The following is a 21,994-nucleotide window of genomic DNA, read 5'->3' on the forward strand; positions in this document are numbered from 1 at the left end:
TAGTAGCTATCTGGAAATACTTTACTACGTCAGAGGATTCCATAATGATCGCCATGTTTTATCGAGCGGTGCTGTGATGGCGCTTTCACTCGATAAACTCGAGAATGCTTTTCTTGCCAAACTTTTCTTTTGTTCAGCTTAAAATTCCATGCTTAAAACGTGCACACCAGCGAAATGACTCCTCCCCCTCGGCCTCCCTTTTTATCCTAGTAGGTTGGGTAAAAACTGTCCTGCTTTTAATCACTCGAGTAAACCTTGAGAAATGTTAACTTGTTTGAGTTTCTGACTTTTCCATGTTGTGTACTTGTTCATTCACGGTCTCACCCGGTCACCTGTACGTGACGGGAAAGCCAGATGCAGCTAAGTGTTCCTACCTAGAAAGCATAGGCTGTAGTATCTTGGCCTGTGTACCTACCCTTGTGCTGTTTGCCTTCGTTATCTACGTCTTTCCGAGCAGCCTCTTCAGCGGCCACTTCTCGTATTAAAGAAGTCGCCAACCAGCAAGCGTTCAAGAAATATCGCGCATAGCTTTCAGCCAAGAATAAGCGATTTAGTAGGGTACACTTGTGAAGGATGGGAAATTCTTTCTCGGTCAATAGCCATGGACCGCCTGTACTGTTCGGTGCTTTTCTTAACTCGCAAGGAAAGAAAAAAATGGGAAGAAGATCATATACAAAGTACTGGTGATGGGCTGCAATGTATGTGTATTGTACATTGCACAATACACATACATTGATAACAAGGAACGTTCTGAAGAGTCACTGAATTTCACAGCTGTTATCTGCAAATTGATATTTGTTCGATTCGACTGTAAATACGTTTTTAACTTTTGTGTTTATTATATGATAGAAAGATTTATGTTCGCGCTTATATCTAACAAATTTTGGTTAATGTTTAGTGGGTGTTTGGCTGTTCTTTTTATATTTTTATTAATGATTGCATTTTACCAAACTGCAAAATCATTTACTTATCAACTGAAGTACTTGTCTTCAGGCCGATATCATTTATAGTTTTCATTTCTTCTCGAAACGGCTCAGTAAAATTTGATTATGTAATAACGTTTCTAAATAAAATTTCTCATTTATGTACAATACATTTCTGGTGAACTTATTTTCCAGTTTCCTTCGAGTAGGCCACTGTCTTAAAAAGAAAAAAAAAAGCAAGGAAAGCATTATGAATCTTTAATATTCTTGGTTTAGATTTATTCCTTCATTATAAAACCTTTTATTCTAACTTTTCTTCCAGTAACCTGGCGATGACTGTTAGTTGCGTGTTTCCCTTTTTATTAAATCATCGAATTGAATTTCTCTGATTCAGATTAAAACTCCTCCAAGGCATTTCTTGATTACATCTGTTTGTTATTGTTAGATTTATTTGAGAATCTGACAATAATAAACTAAATATGGTAATTCTGATGAATCATTAGGACTGCTCTCGCATCTTACCTATAGATCTCATTACGAAGTACCTGAAAAAGAATTTTCATTCGAGATGATCTGAGAATTAACTTTCAAAAAAAAATAAATCGCTTTTTATCAGATATCCTCGTCTAAGCTTCGTTTAACCCTCCACACTTTAATTTAAGTTTATAAAGATTTAGTTCACTTTAGCAGCCAATCAAATTTATTACTATTATTGTTTTTTATTTCATTGAATTTTTCATGTTGATGTAGTCTAAATCGAAACTGAGTATGGAAAAAAGTATTATTATTTATTAAAATTAATAACCAGTAAATTCTTCTAATATTTAAAAGGTGCATATATGTTGTTATATAAGTTATCAATAAAGCTTTCACTGTATTTGACGATATCTCAGTTAACGATGAAAACATCTTGAGCTTTTAGTTTTGTAACTTTACTTACCTCGAAACATAACAAAAAAAAAAAAATCAGTTTCATAACCTTGTTCTGTATGTTTTTGTGGACTTAGTAATACTTTATTTTAATAATTTTACACACAAGGATGTACAAATTATTTGCGTAAATAGTATTTTAACATATTCCTCTGAAAACTGGTATTATGAAATGCAGATTGCTAGGTTTATTTGAAATGGTTTGAGGGGAGGTGTGTATGCAAGAGAATGGTGCATGGAATGAAAAGATACAGCTATGAATTTTATAGACTATTTAATGAGCCAGACATTAAGTGCGTTAAAATCAGCACATCAGGCCGGGCTGAACATGTTATGGTCATGGATAATAATAGAACCGTTAAGGTGTTCATTGCCAAATCCAGAAAATTGGAAGACGTAAATTGAAATAGTAAGATGGAGTAATCCAGTATATTTAAGGCACTGGGATTGAATGGAGGAATTTAGCAATGAACAAGAAGGTTGGCAGAAGTTTCTGAAGAAGATCAGGGTCCTCAGAGGACTGTAGACCCAGTGATATATTTTCCTTTTTCAAAACCTTATTCTGCTGCAAAAGTTAATAGCTCATGATCCGTCGTTACCATTATATGTTTATTAAATCATAGTCTGAGGTAGCCTTTCAAATTTCGTCACGTAAATGATTCTGTAATCTTTTGATTCTCTTTCTTCTTTCCTCCTTGAATTTTATTTGTTTCTATTTCCCTGACTGCTCATTACATTTAATTTGTCGAGTGTTTTAAACCTTTCTCTCTTAAAAATACCTGTTAAGACAAAGAACGCGAATATAGTCACGCTTAGCTTCAGCTGTATCGGTAGTTAATTCACGGTTAATCTCTACGAAGTCTTTTAAGGAAGATAAATAGTCAGTACCTCTGTGCCAGGTGAATTCTCTTTGCGTTGTCTCATTAACCATTTCTTGCGTCACTGAACCCATACAGCTGATGACAGAAAAGTGTTTGAAACGGGTCATTTTTTTGTGCACATTATTACTTACAAGTTACAGATGTGTAGGCATGAAATTACAAATTTTTTCCCCTCTCTTTTTCGAAGATAAGATCGATCAAGGAACATCACGATCTCGGTAACTGCTTTGCCGATGTGCTGCACCGGCTGAAAGCAGCACTGAAGATTACGCACCAAATATATGTGACATTTGGACAATTTATCAATCCTTGAGTTCATGGATTGACGTTCAGTTATTGACGGAACTCTGATTTGTGAATTATCCCAGAAATAGACAAATACAATATAGCAGTGATTAATTTTATTCTCACGAAGTGTTTTGCTTTTCTTTGTTTCTGTTATGATTATTATTGATGGCATTTGATTTTTTTCTCTCTTTGAAATAAAATGCCATTTAATAAATTCTATGTCGCGTTTTCTGCTCAAAAATGTTTAGAATATTTTCAACAGTAATTATTAGCTCTTCTGTACTTCGTTGCTAAATTGTTATTTCTAATTTTTATACGTGTCTTATCTTTTGTTTCACTCAAAATCATAAGTAGTTAGAAATGAATATTAAAGATTATTTGTGCATAAAATGGTATTCCTTATTATCCAACGTTCCTCTGTTGCTTAAAATCTCCGAATTTTAGCAGTCGTCTTATTCATTCATTTCGACTGATTACTAAAATTTACTGATCCTAAAATTTCGAATATAATGCTTCGACTTATACTTTGAATCAACATGTCTCGTTATCATAACAGCCGAAAAGAAAATTGTTTTTTTATTAGCAGCTACCTGATACGCGGCGATCCAGTTCAACTCTCTTATACGTTAATGCTGCAGAAAATACTGCCTGACACTAAGGTTCCTTAGCTGTTTTTTTTTTTGTTTTTTTTTCCCCTCTGGTGCTCACGTAAAAATGGCAAGAACAAAGTAATCACGGTTAGAAGATAAAATTAAATCTGATTGTCTATAAAAATCGACTATTCTTCAAAGTGAATTTTTCCTTTTGACGGAAAAATTTTAGTCATTAGTTCATATTGCAGAGAAAAAAAATCTGAACACCACATGCTTGGGAAAAAAAAAGCTAATGGTAGCTTGTAGAGGAACATCCTATTACTATGATCTAGTAAGGCTACATTTCAGAAGAGAAAGGGAAACAACTGACAAATTTGGAATCACTGTTTACATAGAAATGATATCATTTACTATTCATTTACTTGAAAGACTTATTTTAATATTTAAAGTTTATACTAAAGTAAAGGGAACTTGAGAAATCCGTTTGAGGGGTGTTTCTAAAAATGTAATATCGAATTCCAGATTTTCATAATATAAATTTCGAGATTCTTGGACAACTAATTGCAGTTGAAATATATTTTTATTCATTCAGTAAAGCTCAGACAAATATCACCAAACAAAACGACACAGAGGATATGTTGACAAATAAACAAACATTCATTTACATGGATGGAGGAATAAACTTTCGCAATTTTAAATTCAGTACATAATAGAACGTTTAAGGAATCGAATATTTGTCTGAATAGCAAGCATAAAAAGGAGAATGAACTTCCAAGTATTAAGACGTTTAAATAGACTTTGTAGAATCATACAGATACACCATATCAGGACTGGTTGTTGATATTATTCGTAATTAGAATGAATTTTAAAACAGATAAGATTATACATTATACATATCTATAAGAGGAGTGCAGCTTTGAATCCAATTTCCGATATATACTTCGACTTAAAAATCATACCATCTTCCAGCTTATTTTTGTGAACCATATCCTGTCATAAGGAAATGTTTAATAAACACATTCCAAATATTTCAATTTTCTTTGCATTGCAAGATTATACATATTATATAGTCAAAAAAGAATGAATATATTGTAAATCAGTCATATACATCTTCAATAAATGTCTAATTTAAATAAATGAATAGTGAATCTGAACGTAACATTCCAACAAAATAGGATTTATTTTCTTTCAGTGGTATAATAGCATTATGTAGTGGCACATAATTTGGACAAAAATAAATAATGAATAAAAAATAAATAAGGAAAATTTATTCATTTTAATAGAACCTGTACATCGTGCGTGTTTTAAAAGAATTCCTTAATAACAAACATTAAATGTTTCGTTTATTGAAGGTTTTGGGGGAGACAATTTCTTAGAATTCGCTATTAAAGCAACCCTCTTAACGTTTCTGTTGAGCCGGCTGCATTAATAAAGACATCCCTATTGCTAAAGTTCTACGAGCGATGCATCGAACTTTTGTGTCAAATATAGTCTCCTTCTTTGCGATCAACACCTCCTCGTTGGTTATATTCGCCTCCTTTCCCTTTGTTAGCGCTTCCAGGCATTTTAGAATTATTCACAAACCACTTCAGTTTTTCAAGATTTTATCCCCGTTGTGCTATTCTCAGTCTGCTCACCAGTATAACTACATTTTGCCATAAACATTCGTTGAGTACATATTTATTCGTAATGCCCCAGACAATGCATTCTCCGAAGTATTTAGAATGTGTGTGAAATTGTACATAGATCAATATAATCTCTTTCTCCGCCCCTCCCTGCTGTTTTCTTTCTTTTTTTTTTTTTTTTTGAAATGTACATTGGTTTGAAATCTACTGTTTAAATATTTCGATTACATTATTATTCTAACAAAATCTCCATTCTCTCCTCTCCTTCCCATACTTGCACAAAGAAAGAAAAAGAAAAAACGTGTTTTGGATAACGCCGTGAATGCCGATCCTTGTGAATGGTGCTCTTCACTTGATTCAGCAAAGTTAAACGATACCTCCGTGCTGCATAAAACATTACAGAAAGATTTTCTTTTTATGTCCTTTCACTTAAGCCCTAATCGTTTCTCAATAGATGGCTGTTCTTATACTGTTTCTTGCTATGGTTTATATTCGCAGTTGAGCCATCTAGTTTTTTCTTTATTTTTCTTTATTTATTTTAATTTTTTTTTTGTCTCACTTAACGGAGCACTCTTAATGATATAAAGATTTCATATCATTAAAGCAAACTCTCAGCTATAACCTATCTAAAGTTAGGACTTTAAACTAGAATGCCGATTTTATTTGGGAATAGATATGACAAGAAATGAGCTCATTTCGTAACTTTTGATTTTTAAGATAACTGGAGGCTAACTGTTCTTGAGACCTATAACACTGCCAACGAAGTCCATTGTTAGGCTCAGTAAACGCTACAGTAATTTAAATAACAGATAATACCTTTATCTTCCTAGCCATAGGGTGGAAAGATATACTGACATGCTTTTGGCATGACTAAAACTTCTATCAAGTCTTTTTCTCTTTCTTGTCTGTTTTTGCAAAAACAGTTAAAAGAACTTGGAAATATATAAAGTTTAGAGATCAGTAGTTAAAACAATAATGTACAAAAGGGAGTGTGTGTGGCGAAGGAGGAATATACTCATCCTGGTATTCTGAAAAGTACAGGGTGGCCATAAAATAACTTTCCCTCTTTGGAGGCATCTGTAGCTTAAACCAATAAACGGAATGAGACCAAATTTTATATTGAGACTTTTGAAGGCATGGAGAAATGGCTTTCTCGAAAAAAATATTTAGTACCAAAAGTCGCCGATAGGGGAAATTTTTGCGCTGGCGGAGCCGAAAACAAGCGGATAACTACATTAAAGGCAGATAAAATGGAATAATAACATTTCGTCGGTGTAAGCGACAGCCGCGTCACTCATTCCAGCTGGATATGTGGCGGGGTTACAATGATAATAATAATAATAATTAAACTAAAACAACAACTTGCGAGAGACAGAAATTAATGTAGTGATTGAACTCACAGGAAATAATGTTTTATTCATCAGAATCAGGGTCCCCTGGACCACATACACGATTTTCAATGTGCTGACCTTTCTTGTGTACAACAAATTGCATCCTGTGTGCGACATGCTCTACAGTTGAGCGTAAGGAGTCGGATTGGATGTTCATAACAGCCCGTTTTATGCTCTCTTTCAAGACATGCAAGTTAGGAACGCCACCAACATACACAACGGATTTCAAATACCCACACAGGCAAAAGTCACATGGAGTGATGTCCGGGGATCGAGGTGGCCAAGCCGTCGAAAGAACTGACTGACAACCCTCTCATTACTGAAATGCTGGCGTAAAAGGCGCTGTACTGAACGTTCAATGTGTGGCCCTGCTCCATCCTGCATAAAAATTATGGAGTTTAAACATTGTCTTTGCTGCAATGCAGGACGCATATTGAGCACAATTCGTCAGTCATTCGAATAACCTGCGTGAACGTTTCCAATCTCTTTTTAAGTGAAATTGGTGGCGCTGCTGTCACGTATGCATAGTAAAATTTGCATAATCTTTTTTATCTGCGTTTACTGCAAATATTTGATTGCTTTCGGCTCCGCCAGCGCCAAAATTTTCCCTATCAGCGACTTTTGGAACTAAATATTTTTTTTCGCGGAATTCATCTTCCCATGCCTTCGAAAGTCTCAATATAAAATGTGGTTTCATTCCGTGTATTAGTTTTAGCTACAGATACCTCCAAAGAGGGAAAGTTAATTTATGGCCACCCTGTATTAAGACCAATGCTAATCGATCCAGTTATTTGTTACTTACGACTTCTGTAAATTATGCAATTAAATCGCAAACAGCAGCAGTTTTTCAAAGTCTTAAACAGAAAAGCGTAAGTCGCAACCAGCCCATATGTAAGGGGAAATAGAAATAAATCCTTATTTGACAAAAGCATTCCAAAGACTCGATTGCCGATTATATAAAATTTTCTGCGCGATCTTCATTAACAATTTTCAACTTGTGTAAATACAGGGTGTTCGGGATAAATTTGACAGTTTCGTAAGGAAAAAGAAAATCTTCTTTGTATCTATTAAATTTAATGAATTGACAAAAAAACATTACAGGCAGAGTTAATTACAATACTATCAACAAGATTTACTCAAAATAACCACCATTAGCATCGATCACAGCTTCAATTCTGCTTCGGAACCTCGAACAAGCTGATGCTACAGTCTCCCTGGGAAGGGCCGCAAAAACTGTTTTAATTTTATCCATTAACTGGGCTTTTGTATTACTGGAAGTGCGATTGGTGTCTTTTTCAACTGCGCCCCATACAAAATAATCCATGGGGTTAAGGTCTGGGGAGTTTGGAGGCCAAACATTTGGACTGGTGAAGTCGTAGAAATTTTCAGACAACCATTTTTGACTTTTCCCAGAGGTGTGGCAAGGGGCCGAATCCTGCTGCCATACATACGGCCTACCATTGGCTACCCTTGTTATCCAGGGCTTGACTACAGTTAGCAACTCCACGAACAAAGCCCGAATTCCAATGCCAGGGTTCTTCAACACCTGTTCCTGCAGATTTGCGAGGAATTCTGCTGTACGAACGCAATCAGATCGTCTGCTAGGGATCTTTCTTCTTGCTACATCCTCGTAGTCACCATTGCAAGTCTCTAGTTCATGCCTGATTGTTTTTACTGTATTCAGGGAGCATTGGGCAGCAGTCGTAATATCCTTATTTTGATGGCGGGCACGAATCATCATGATACAAGTTATTCTCTTCCATGATTCAGGTGGGTTCCAGCTATCCATCCTTTCTGACATCTTGTATATGAATGAAGAAGGGTCCAAACTTTTAAATGAAGAGAAGTGTGTGTTAATACATGTAACTTACGGAAAAATATAATTAATTATAAATATGTCAAATTTATCCCGAACACCCTGTATATATTCATTAAACAGTGTCCAAAACACTACTGTTTAATGAATAAGTATTAGTCTCTTTTCTTCCTCTAATTAAATACAGTAAAATCTTACTCATTAAATGCTGTAAAAACTTTGGCATTTACGAATATATAATACGAATAAATAATACGAATTGTTTGGTTCATGCTTGTGTATTTAGACGTGAAACCGGGTTTTTTGTTAAATAGAAAATCATGTAAATATGTTTTGCCATCTTCAAGTGCTATGAAAGTTTCATTAGTGTTAAACGGTTCTACTACGTTAGTTTTTTTTAAGTGTCTTTTTCTATTTTTTTATTTTTTTTGTCAGAACTCCATTTCCTCTCCAATTTATACACTGCTAAAACCACCTCTCTTTAACACACATATATACACACACACACACAAAAAAACACTCCCAATTATTCTACATAATTCAGCAGCCAAATAACGCTTCGCCACCCTTTCTAGTTCTAATCTCAGTTGATCTTTCTTTATGACAGATATATAAATAATAATAATAAACCAAGGTTAGATGTACACATGTTAGCATTATGTTGTCTACATAATACTAACATGCTTTCCTAGTTCGATATAGTAATGAGATAAGTGACAACGTTGAATATGCACATAAGCCTTTATTCAGAAATTTACTCAAAGAGGTATATGATCCTCGAACAGCGTTGTTCAGTTTCTGGTATGACAGTTAAGGATTTGATATGATTCCGTTTATGTACCTTCCGCAACAAACAAATCAGCAGGATGAAAATCGAGACATCTCTGCTGCCTTGAACACGAAACATTTCTGTTACCTTGGTAGTCCCATCTCAAAATATTTAAGAATTGTTTAGGAAATTACAGAAGCCGTGACATCGTGCATGAAGACGGCCCCCTCGTCTTAAATTCTAGTTTCAAATTCATGGTTGGACACGACGATGCTCTTGGGAAGACCTAAATTCGAATCCAGTCAGACTGGAGCTACATATAAGGGCTTTTCAACTGGAAGTAAGCTAATTTCATATGGTGACGTAGGCTTTCCTTTTCGGAAACTTAGGATTTTTATTTATTTTATTATTATATTTTTCTCTACAAAATAAACTAACTTGAGAAAACCCCGGTTTATAGTCAGAATTCTCGTTCTTAGTTTTAGTGCGTTTTGGCCTAATCTAATACATTCGACTAACTGTTCAGGCTACTGTTCAAGTGTGAAAATCATTGTGAAATTGTGTTAAAACAGTAACTTTTGCAGAATACAAGGAAATATTAATTTCGAATTTGTGTAGTCATTCCTTCCACACAGCTGTGTGAATGGTTCTGTAGTTGATGAAATACTTTTTGTTTTTCTTTTGTTTTTCCAGCATTGAAACCACTATTTAGGGGTTACCGAGTTTTTATTTGGTATTTTTATTTATATATATATTTATTGGCTCTTGTTAATTGTAGCCACTTACTGGCCAGCCGATGTGTATGTGCGTGCGCGTTAAGCGGATTTGTCTACTTCCTGAGGAAAAATCCTTCGATCCGTATGAGACCACTTAATTCCTTCAGTTGAAATATAGAAGTCCTTATAAAGATTCGAACTTGGTCTTTTTTTTGCAAAGGGTTTATGGCTCTCGCACTACATTTCTCAGAATACCCTAAAATAATAAATGATATGACTTTTTTGATCTAATGTAGTTACATTCATTTGAATGTAATTACACAAGTAGGTGGGTGTGAATATTCATTCTGTCAAATAAATTATGTGGATTACTCTTCATTAACGTTTATTATTCTTCATATATTTAGTTTTGAAATGGTGAGTTTTATAAATTATAATGTTTACAAAATTCTTACATAAATTCACACAAACGCATTTTACTATATGTGAATAAATAAACAGATAAATTATTTAACTTTATGGTGAAAGAAATGAAATTATCATTAAAGGACAACTTTCCTATCTCGCACTCCTTGTTTGCTTTTTAATTTTCACTTCCTAAAAGAGAAAAAAAAGTTTTAATTTCTGAAAGATAAGAATAAAATAAATTAATAAAAACAACTTTGTTTGCAAACATAGTGAAGCTGCAGACGTTGGGCTTTTTTCTTAGTTTTATTTCAGCTTGTTTCTGTTTGAAAAAAAAAAAAAAATCTCTAAACTGTGTCGGCTTAACTTGACAAAGGTGTTTATTATCAGTTGAAAAAAGTGCAATTTCTGTTAAACAAAAGACTTTCCTGTAAACCATTTTTCGTGACTTTACGTCCACTAGATGATTTCTTCAGACTTCACCGGAAGATTTGGGGCCAGTTGATTTTAGTTCGTATACTGCGGATTATCTACTTTTATTTTTATATTCTTTTATTTTGCTTAATCTTTTTCCTCGGTTGTCTACCCAACCATATGAATGAACTATTCTAATTTTTATAGCTATAAAATTCTCAGCTGCTGCTAGCGAAAATGTAAAAAACTCTAGAAGCTTACACCAACTTAGTAGATAACTGTTTCTTCAAGTAGGATGGTATGGGTTAAGACGATTGATGCGAGTGTTTTACTTTTCCCTGGTCTTTTTATTTGGTATTTATATAGGTTTAAGAGGAAGGAATGCACCCCACTGAGATACTCCAGTTTTTTTTTTTAAATCTAAAAAAAAGTAAACCGATTATTGGACTCTGTTAAATTTATATACATAATACATAGATAATACCTAAAATAGGCAACCATACTCACCATTTATTTATGTTTGTGTAAATGAGTATAAACCGCAATCCAAAGATGAGAAAAATATTTCATCAAGTAAACTTTATCAGTAATTTGATGATGGGGTGGGAGAAAAAACTGTAGCGACAGTTTAGTTTTAACGGGAGGTAAACTAAACGTGAGCAACATAGTCTGGATTTAAATCCTGGAAATAGTAATCAGGTCTCTCTCTCTCTCTCTCTCTCTCTCTCTCTCTCTCTCTCTCTCTCTCTCTCTCTCTCTCTCTCTCTCTCTCTCTCTCTCTCTCTCTCTCTCTCTCTCTCACACACACACACACACACACACACACACACACACACACACACACACACACACACACACACACACAATCAAGTATGTTTAACTGTACTGTTTTATGTTGCATTCCGACTCCTTAAACGTGTCAAACGATGCCTGTTAGGAGTTGAGTAACATGAATTGAACGTCATCGAAAATTGATTTTCGGCTTTATCAGTATTTAGCTGTGCTAATCTGACATGAAAGAAGGAGAGAAGTATATTAGAAATGTAATAAATGTATTTTGATATATTGCTTTTAATAATGCGAACTTTATATAACTGCTTCGATTTATATTGATAAATCGAAGGTAATTAACTAAGTGAACACCACGAAAAACATTTCTTTAATTTGGATCCTTTATTTTTTTTAAAGGTTATCCCATCAAGACAGCACCAGTACTTAATGATTCAGATGATGCCTATTACGAAGAAGTATGCTTAAGTGAAGGAGAAAGTGGCCAAGCGTCACCACTTCGCCGCTTTCCTGCATCAGAAGTAGAAGAAGCTTTAGAACATGAACATCAAATAGCCGAATACGATGAGCCCTGGGAGTGGTGTGTTGACGCTCAGTTCGTCAGTAGTCTGCAAGTGTCCCCGTCTTCTCCAGCGCCAAGTGGCAGATCTCTGAGGACCGAAACCTCAGTAGAGGAAAACACATATTCTGAACCCGCTGCCGCTTCCAGCGAATCACTGCTGAGCGAAGACGAGGAAGATATGGCTACCCGCCAGCGACATTTCTACGAGACAGCTTTTGATAGTAGAGTGAAGAGGGAGATTGACGACATAGATCGTCTTGTGCAAAGTCCCGTTCTCCAGGGAGAATTTTTTCGTCCTAGAATCGGATCAGGGGATGGTCCAGCTTTGAGAACAGCCTCAAGGTCATCTTTCGGGTCAAGCGGAGGATCAGCATCAAGTACGCCTACCCATCAACCCAGAGTGTTAACTAGAGAGTCTCCGAGACAGATTCCCCGGCATTTTCCTCCCCACTTTACTCCAACAGAAAAAAGAAAAGTGACCCTTATAAGGGACACACCTCGTTCATCTTCGTCTTCCCCTTTACAAATCAAAGTGACAGCCAATGTTGAACCACTACCTAAAGGTTTCGGCAATTATTTAGATAACTCGAAAGATGAAAGCGGTCATAGGGACGGTTTCAGGTCGATAACTAACCAAAGGTTGGAATTACGAGGTATGGTCAGTCAGAGACACGATGATACGGGACGCCAATCAGAAGGCTCGCCTTTCGTGACGAAAAAAGCTATTCATGGCCATCCAGCAGTGAAAGTATTGCCAAGTGATAATTTGCCAACGTTTAGTAAAACCAAAAATCGAGGGACACCCACCGAAGTAAATAAGAAAGAATCACCAGTTCATAAAGAAGGACTCTTGAATGGTTCGTCTGCATCAAGTGAATTGCCTAGCAGTCCAGCGAAAGATTCAGATCCCACGAAGGAGGTTAATAGCAATAACCCTATCGATTCGTTTTCTAATCTGGACAGCAACGTCGAAGTACAAGATAAGCCACTTCCATTCCTACTTTCCCGAGATAGGCGGCCACCGCATGACCGAACAGAACTTTCAGCTGTCTTACAGAGTCCACAAAACGACGATAGACCTGCGGGTGATTATGATCCTCCCTGGGATCTGCCGAAAGTAAAACCTTCTTCACCAAAGTTGGCCCCACTTCAGGTAAAACCTCTCCAGAACGGCTCAATAGATTCCTCTGAAAGCATATCTCAGCCACCACCTGAGGCAAAAACCGATATCAGCAAGCAGGAAACACCAGAAATTCCCCCTGCAAACCGGACAGTAAATGCATCGAGCACTACGCCTCCACCTGTCGGCAATGCTGTCAGCTTAGGAGAAAATACGTCTCCTCCTAGACCTCCAGGTAACTTGCTATATCTAGTTTATTTATCTCTCTCTCTCTCTCTCTCTCTCTCTCTCTCTCTCTCTCTCTCTCTCTCTCTCTCTCTCTCTCTCTCTCTCTCTCTCTCACACACACACACACACACACACACACACGCGCGCGCGCCACACTATGTGTGTGTCGGGGAGGAATAGAAAAAAATGTTATTGCTGTGCCTTTATTCAACAACCATATACGACTGAAGTGTTATTTTATGTTTGAGAAAATTTATACACATTTGTTAAGTCCTGTTCTTCATCTTATGAAAGATTGGTTTATTTTGGTCATCTAAACACATCACAAATACATTTATATACAGACTTCTATCTTCTGTTCATACACTTCATACAGAAGCGTGATTGAACTCTTGATAATAATACCCGCTTCACAAAATTGTCTTGCACGCAAATTTTTTTAACTTTGCATTTAAGTGTTGTGGTATTAACCCAACTTCTGCATTACAAATTTAGTTTGAAATGATAGAACCATAAAGATTTTTAACCGTTCTTTATTTAAAAAAAAAAAAAAAATTCCGATATAAATCAGTAATAAAAAAAATCAAGAACAGCTTGGTGCCCTTTTTTGGAAAGTAACTCTTGCTTTTATTTGTAACATATTATTTGTTCTGAAAATATTACTTACAGAATCTATTAAAGCATATTGACTGTTTTGAAAATTAATTTTCTCAAAATAATGAGTCGGTTTCGACACAGTTGGAACTATTGGGAATATTTACTTAGCATGAATGTCTTCGAGACAGTTCTGCTGATTCTAACGCATGTGAGTGCGGTTGAACGACTAGGTGAATTTGAGTTTTTTTTTTTTTTTAATGATATTTGCATCTGCCAAAGGTTGTAAACGTATAATCCATTAGGATTTATAAGACTTAGATAATCTAGGAACCATGCGAGACCTAACATTTTGTTTTCATGTCACTTCCACTCTCCAAGAAAATGAGTAGTAGTTTCGCATTAGACGATAAGTTATTTGCCGTCCCCTCCCCATCGACTGCCAGTGAATTCAGTTTTTTACGAACATCGATGGTTATTGAAGTGTATGGCATACTTGAATGGATTCACCTTGACAAGCTTCTCTCACTCTCAAAAATATTATTCTTTAGAAATGTACAAAGGAATTTTTTGAATGCGTTGGTCGATATTTGTCCGTTTATTGACCCCGAGGAATTTAGTTCGGTACATAAAATTGCCGGTTCTATTGACCATTGAAAGACGATAGTATTTGAGCTCTTCCTTCATGCATTATTCAAAAAAGGGCTTTCAAAACATAACATTCAGAGTTTGAATATCTTCCTTTTTAGCGCACAATATTCAGAGAATGTTAATTCTCTGTTTATTTATTATATAATAACATTTATCAAAATGACATTTCTGAATTTAAGCTTATTGAGTGAGTGCAACCTGAACAGACTTTAATTGTATGTAAACTTTGAACTATCGTTGCTTCTTAGATCGTATTTATTGATCCCATTTAATAGTCTTTTCTTCGTTATAAGTTTGTTGTTCCCTGCTAACCAAAATAATCTTAGAAATAATTCATTTGCGTCTGTCCATAATGTTTTTTCGTAACTTTCAGGTAGTTAACACTTCCCCCCCCCCCCCCCCACACAAATAAATACTCTCGAAAATATGATATGACAGATAGCACGCAAGAGCTTTTTAACTTACACTTCTAGTTCGAACTTGTAGTTGATACTTGCATATCTGCAATTGGTGTCCAAAAAATTATAAAAATCATTGAATTTCCAGAGAATGTTTTTTTTTTAATTAATTGATTGATATTTATTTGTTTTAGAATAGACAAACACAGGTTCGAGAGTAGATTGCGCCCTGAGGCAAACAATTAAATATCGCCCCTGATGGATTATAAGACAAAAATATTAAAAAAATCCCCAATTACTATTTTGTTTTTATTACAAGAGAAACATTAATGCAAAACGATTACATAATAATATTAATTAAAAGTTTGCTCTACGGGGGTATCGCGCAATGAAACTGTTTATAAACTCTTCTAAATTTAAATTATAAGCTATGTCTGCCTCTGTCGATATAGTTGCTAGACCAACCAATCTTTCTTGGGTCATTGCTGTTCGCAAATAATTTTTAATCAGTTTAAGCTTGGAAAAACTTCTTTCCGCATTTGCTATGCTAACAGGAATTGTTAGCGTAGCGACGGCGCCTACAGCAATATGGCTGAACGAACGTCTTTATTAAGCCGCGCCGTGAGGCAGGCTGCCTATGTGCTACACCCTGTCGACGGTACCGGACAAACAAATAGACCACACTGGCGCATTTTGCTTAAGTGTAAATTCGCCTGCCCTCAGTGACCTTGTGAAACCTTCACGAATTTCATTAGTTTGCATTTAAACCAAATCTGAATTAATTTAGTACAATGAACTTAAGGCTGTCACATGTACTACGCTTTTCGTAAATTATGTGTTCTGCCTTCGTCGTAAACCTTAATGTTAAAAAAAATCGATCTGAGTGTAATCATCTCCTTGAACTTAACTTTGAAATAATTTGATGTTTCAGTACAGAGAAATGAAATAAGACAGGTGGAATATCGTAGAAAATTGACATTACTACTTACTGTTGGTGAATATGAAAACACAGCTGGCTTACATTATGTGGAGAGGATAAATTTATAACATTCATTAACATTTGAGTATAACATTATGCATAGATGTACTACTAGTACATTATTGCTGATAAATAATGTGATTCCATACTACATTGTAATATGCTTTATATTCGTTATGCAATATAATACACCTAAATGAATTAGAATTATGGACTGCTTGGTTTGTAGAAGTATTGAAGTTATTCCCATATATTATATCTAAAAAAAAAGCAAATAGCAGTTATCGCAAGTATACGAAGGATATAAATGGAATTCTTTGTCTTCTAAAGAAAAATTTAAAAAGTCATAGGCCAATAATTCTTCGTACTTTACAGAGGATTCTGTTGAATAGATAGCAATTTTACTGTTGGTGATAGCTGTGACTGTCTTGAATAGTGGGGAGGAGGGGAAATGTGAGTATAATTTTATTATAATGATGTGCTTGAAGTTTATATAACTTTTAATGTGTAGACGACTCTAAAGCACCATTGATCTGAACAGAAAAGTACAATTTTCGTAATGGTCCCAAACATAAATTTCCATTTTATATTTCTGGGACAAACCGTATCTTATTAACTCACGCTATTCATTTAATTCTCTGAATGATCCCGATTTCTTCGCCAGACATTCTTTTCTCTGCCTAATGATTTTCTAATGAACGGTTTTATTAATTGCGGAACAAAAAATTGTGCTAATTCATTTCGGCACCATTTTCTTCAACGAGTTTTTTGAATCTGTAATGTTTGCACGAACACTTGGGAGTCAGATTCTTTGTAATATTTAAATGATTTTGTTGCCACTCTCCCACAATCCCATGAGAGTTTTAGGACGATAGCGAGTTCTCTGGATCTCAATAATGTGTGCCTGTCATGCTATAGGTGTCAGTGACTGTGACAGACCATTTTAATATTTATGACTTAGCGATGACAGAGTGAGTCCTATGGTACTGAGGAGAATATATAACAGTTGTAGCACGGCAGTGCTCACACTTACCTACACAAATATTTGATTTCAAGTTGGGGACACTCAGTTTAACAGCATTACAATACTTGAAATACATCAGAATGTTATAAAATTTTGTGCTTGTGCAAGATGGTTGACGCCATTTACACTGATATTGTCTGCGCGGGATGAAGCTTTTAGATCTGGTCGATAGAACGCAGTTGTTTCATTGGGATGAAATAAAAAAAAAAAAAGTATACACGAAGATAGAGCTGACATATTAGCGTAGATTTCTTTTAATTCTTACAATCAGCGACGATGAGGTAATTTTATGTGAAAAAATGTTGAACGTTTCTGTGTTAAATAAATTATGAAAAACAGTGCATTGCTAAAATTAAAAAGGAAACTCATTATTTTATTTTGAAAACTGAAACACACTGAAATTGCCGACCCATTTTTAAAGAATGCGAGGGAATATTTTGGCATAATACACATCTCATTAATTGTAGCGCCGTTTAACTATTAATAATACACTCGAAGATCAAAAAGTAATTTATTGCATTTTTTGATAAATGAAATAAATTTCACTGGCCTTATGGATAAATGCAATAAATTTTACTAATAAATGCATTATTTTATCCTGATTAAATAATGTTATGGTAAGTCGTCTTATCTATCACTTCACATAGTTCTTGAATGTATATAGTAACTCTTAAGTGGCATATTTTGCTGTTGCTTAAGTGGGATTCACCTCTTCTCTCTCATTCATGGCTATAAAATTAGTTCAATAAGGGCTATAACGCGATTACATAACGCCAAAGGAAGGTTAGAAAGTGTGAGTAAACTGTTCTATAATTCTCCACCTCTCAAAAATTACTTGACAGATGTACAGACTTCAAGTAGACGAGTTTGGCAATAAGCGATTAATGTTATTTTAATATACTATGATATTATTATACTGATAGTATTTTAATTTCTAATATTTTTAAATTTAATATGTTTAGTTTAACATATGTATTAATTTTCCCATTAAATATTCCAGTAGTCATCTAATGAATAAATTGTTACCGAAAAGGCAGCATTCAATTCTTGTGAATCATTCTTCAGTTCTCTCATGAACAATAATTACTACAATTTCTTTACATTTTTCACTAATTTACATTTCCTTTTTTCAGGGTTGATTTTAGCAAATTTCTTAAGCTATTTAAACAGTATAGACGAAACTAAATACGTCGACATGTTTCTTATATTTATTGAATTTCAAAAAAGTGTGTGAATTGTGTATGATTGTTTCTTTTTATTGTAAATGTGTTTTGAATTTATTTTATTTTATTATTTTTTTATGAAGTGATATTCTAGTGTTTATCTGATATAATACACTGCTTTACAAGAAAAATATCATCGGAAAAAGCGACTGAATTAAACTCGTATTAAAAGTCCCCCCGCCTTTTTTTTTTGAGGGCAACATCGAAAGATCCATTCGTATTTGCTTCCATGCAGACTCAAAAAAAAAAAGAGAAATAATTTTGAATTTTAGAAAAGAGAAAGAAAAAAATTCTTTCACATATTTTATATCCTTCCCTTCCTATTACACGTTATGAAATCACATGTACCCCTCTTCCCCTCTATTACATTATGACTGAGCCATAAGTGCCGTGAACGGATTTAGGGTTGAGAAAACATTTACTGCTGTTTAGAGTTGATTATTAAATTATTATTTGTTGAGATAATAAATATGCTCACAAAGGTCGGCTGCATCGGGCCTGTCTCTGGACCTTGAATTGGAATGAACCACCAGGAAGATTATTAGTTATAGTTTATTATTATAATATTTTTATGGCTGATGTTATTGTCCCCTCAGATAACGTTGAGTCCGAAATGTCATAAAGATAGCGGACATTTCCGACTAGGAGAAGGAAGGAGGGGGGAAAGGAGGATATTAGTTCATTTGAAAGTTGATCATGGATGTGTGTGTGTATAAAGAAACTACAAAAAATGCTACTTAATGTTACAGTGACGTGTTTTTATCTTTGCGTTAAAAGTTTTCTTTTAAGTCCTTTGACTAAGAGGTAGTCTGAATTACATTACAAACGAGTCATTTCAGTTGTAGCCTGTTGTTTTATCGTAGGAATAAAGAATAAAAAGCATTGAAAAATAGAAATAAATAAATTAATCATAGGATCAGAGTGCCAGTCATGCCACGATCGTTCTTGTGGTTTCTTGTTTATAAAGAATCTTCAGAAGCAGAAATACAGTAATGCAGTGTAAATCCCTCCTGGGGTCTAGAATGTGTTATCTGCAGCCACATACGATGCTATTAATACTGATAGTATGTGAAAGCTTAATGACAGTATTTTCAAATTTGAAAAGTTTTCAAATTTTTCCTATGTGCTGGCAATCACTCTGAAAACAATTGTGTAATGAACTGAATACATGATTTGTGGGATTGAAATTGAAAATGGAAATAATATTAAACATTTATATTGAGTTAACGAGATGACTCTTAGATACCCCGTTTTGATTCGTTGAGTGGAAATGTGCAGGTGGCCCCGATATACGAATTCTTTGAACCCAATGCTAAACTTGTAGGGAGAAAAAAAAAGCCGCTTATTACATCAAACTTTAAAAGACGCTTCATACACAATATACTATCACAATTAGACACCATGATTTATTTTAATGCTCCTTTATTTATTTGCACAAATCAAAATTTTATACCTGTATTAATAATCACTTATGCACATACTATTTTGTTCAAAACATACTAACAGCAGAAATACATTTGATTAGTTAAACTTTGATGCTTGAGCATCAGTTTCGTTCTCAGTGCATTCTCTTTATCTTTTGTGCTAAGTGTTTCTCTTCGCAAATATTGAATTTAGAAAGGTTTTACTTACAGAACTCCTCCTGCGTCACCTTATCCGTCCTTTGGGATTTTTTCCATTAACTTTTCGGTAACGTTAAGGTTGGTGGCTGTTATACCTGGCTTTTGACGAACTTTCGATTGCTAGATACACTAGCCGGCTTTGACATATACAGTTGTAGGCAAGACACGACTTGCTTGCTTGATGTGTGTGTACGAGAAAGTCTGTCTCTAATGCAAGTATTTTAAACATAAACATATTCCCACATGATTTTGTTGTCATCAGTACTATGGAACAATTTAAGCTACGTGAATCGTTTTTTTTTTATCGCTTAATTAATTTTTCTATTTTTTTAAAAATAGGTTCACACGTGATTTAAATAGTAAGTCCAATGATAAATAATATTTAATAATAATAAAACGAAACAAATATTATGTATGCCATAATATTTATTTCGTTTTGTCTTTCAAGTGTTTCATATAATTCTTAAATATATATCATGTGATATAATTCCAATGACTTCTATATTATTTGTTTTTGGAAGTATACCTGCCTGTATTTTGTTAGAACATGTTTTCTTTCGCTCACTCAATTTTTATAATACCAGTTCTTTGTATGTTTTTTGCATATGTCTTCTAAGTGCGGAAGATTTGACTCCGTTTGACTTTCTCCGTATTTCTGAATGGTATTTTTATGTGATATTTCCGGTTAGAATCTTGTAATAGGCCTTGTCTAACTAGACTCAGTTATATGTAGCCGGAGTCATATGATAATGGCATGGTTCAAATTACGCGAGGCAAGCTTTTAGTAATATCTGCGAATAAATGCCTACTAATTCTGTATATGCTACTCCTGCAATACTTGTTCTTACTTTCCCACAACCTATGAAAAAAAAAAAAAAAAAATCCAATGTTTACATTAACGGCATAAGAATATTTTTAAAAAAAATTGCTTTTTCAGAAAAGCTCTCGTAAAACTTACTTTATTCGCATTCAAGTGTTTAGTCAGTTACCTAGGGTGTTACACAGAAATGTTCTCTCTCTCTCTCTTTCTTTTCTTTGTCGATCTTGCGAACAGGAAACTAATCTTGAGCTGAAATGCATGCATAACGTAGCACAGTTAAAACCATTACAAAACGCTAAAAAATGTGGGTGGTTTTATAATAAACTGCACATCTGCGTTTTTATCACCGAGAAAGGCAGTTAGCAAAACAAACTTAATGGCTCCTGAGACGTCCATTTACATACTTAAGAAAACGGCTGTATGACTTTTTGATGGATATTTCACAGTATTTTAAAATGGTAGTCAATTTTCCATTAATGGTGTTTTTGTACATTATAATCGCTGTTCTATCTCTCTCATCGGTATGACTTGAGAGGTACACCGTGAAAGTGCCTTTTCCCACCAATTAACTAACCACTCCTTCAAAGTAACTTTTATTCTAGACGACCGGTGGTTGTTTAGCCATACGCATTGTCCGAAATAGCAAAAGAGTGAAAAATAACAATTTGAAGTTATTTATACAGATTGAAACTGCCGCTTCTATTCCGGCAAACAGTAGCAGTTTCTAGGCCATTTAATTTATGTATATGATTATTTAACAGAGAAATATACACGTAATCGGATGGCAGGCCTTTATAGTGTTAGCAAGTAATGGAGAGACTTCTAAGTTTAGCCGATCGCTGGTAAGTCGCATTATTTTCCTGGAATATTTTCATGCTTATTAACTAGCCAAAGGTTAAATTAAGAATATTTTATCTAATCAGCAGTAGGAGGTAATGAGTGATAGTAATTGGAATATTTATCAGTAAATAGAAAGAAATTCGTGTAGCTAATCAAGCATATGTCATACTTAATGCTTCCTAACAATGTCAGTCACGCATATCTCTCCAAACGCTTGTTTCCCGAACACGCTAGACACGCAACGCCGTTTCCTCGCCAATTTAATACATTTAGGAAAACATTGCGTGGCTTGCATGTTTAATATTACGTCTATATAAATAGTCCTAAACAGATTTTGTGCTGAACATGAATTCATTTTCAATGCTGATGCTTTGTGTTAGTGTCCACTAAATT

At 34.6% G+C, this 21,994-nt stretch overlaps 1 protein-coding gene across 1 annotated transcript in view; it reads left to right on the forward strand.

The window, feature by feature from the left end:
- The first annotated feature begins 601 nt into the window (after nucleotides 1-601).
- LOC150098216 (uncharacterized) overlaps nucleotides 602-21,994 on the forward strand; it is a 151,826-nt gene continuing 130,433 nt past the window's right edge. The window contains exons 1-2 of the mRNA XM_090406282.1: nucleotides 602-698; nucleotides 11,940-13,457. Of these exons, the coding sequence (XP_090262408.1) occupies nucleotides 602-698; nucleotides 11,940-13,457 (1,615 nt within the window). The remainder of the gene's footprint in view (nucleotides 699-11,939; nucleotides 13,458-21,994) is intronic.

The sequence above is a fragment of the Typopeltis vanoorti genome, chromosome 16 (genome assembly GCF_054136105.1).
Source record: "Typopeltis vanoorti isolate ZY-2024b chromosome 16, IOZ_Tvanoo_1.0, whole genome shotgun sequence".
NCBI lineage: Eukaryota > Metazoa > Arthropoda > Arachnida > Uropygi > Thelyphonidae > Typopeltis > Typopeltis vanoorti.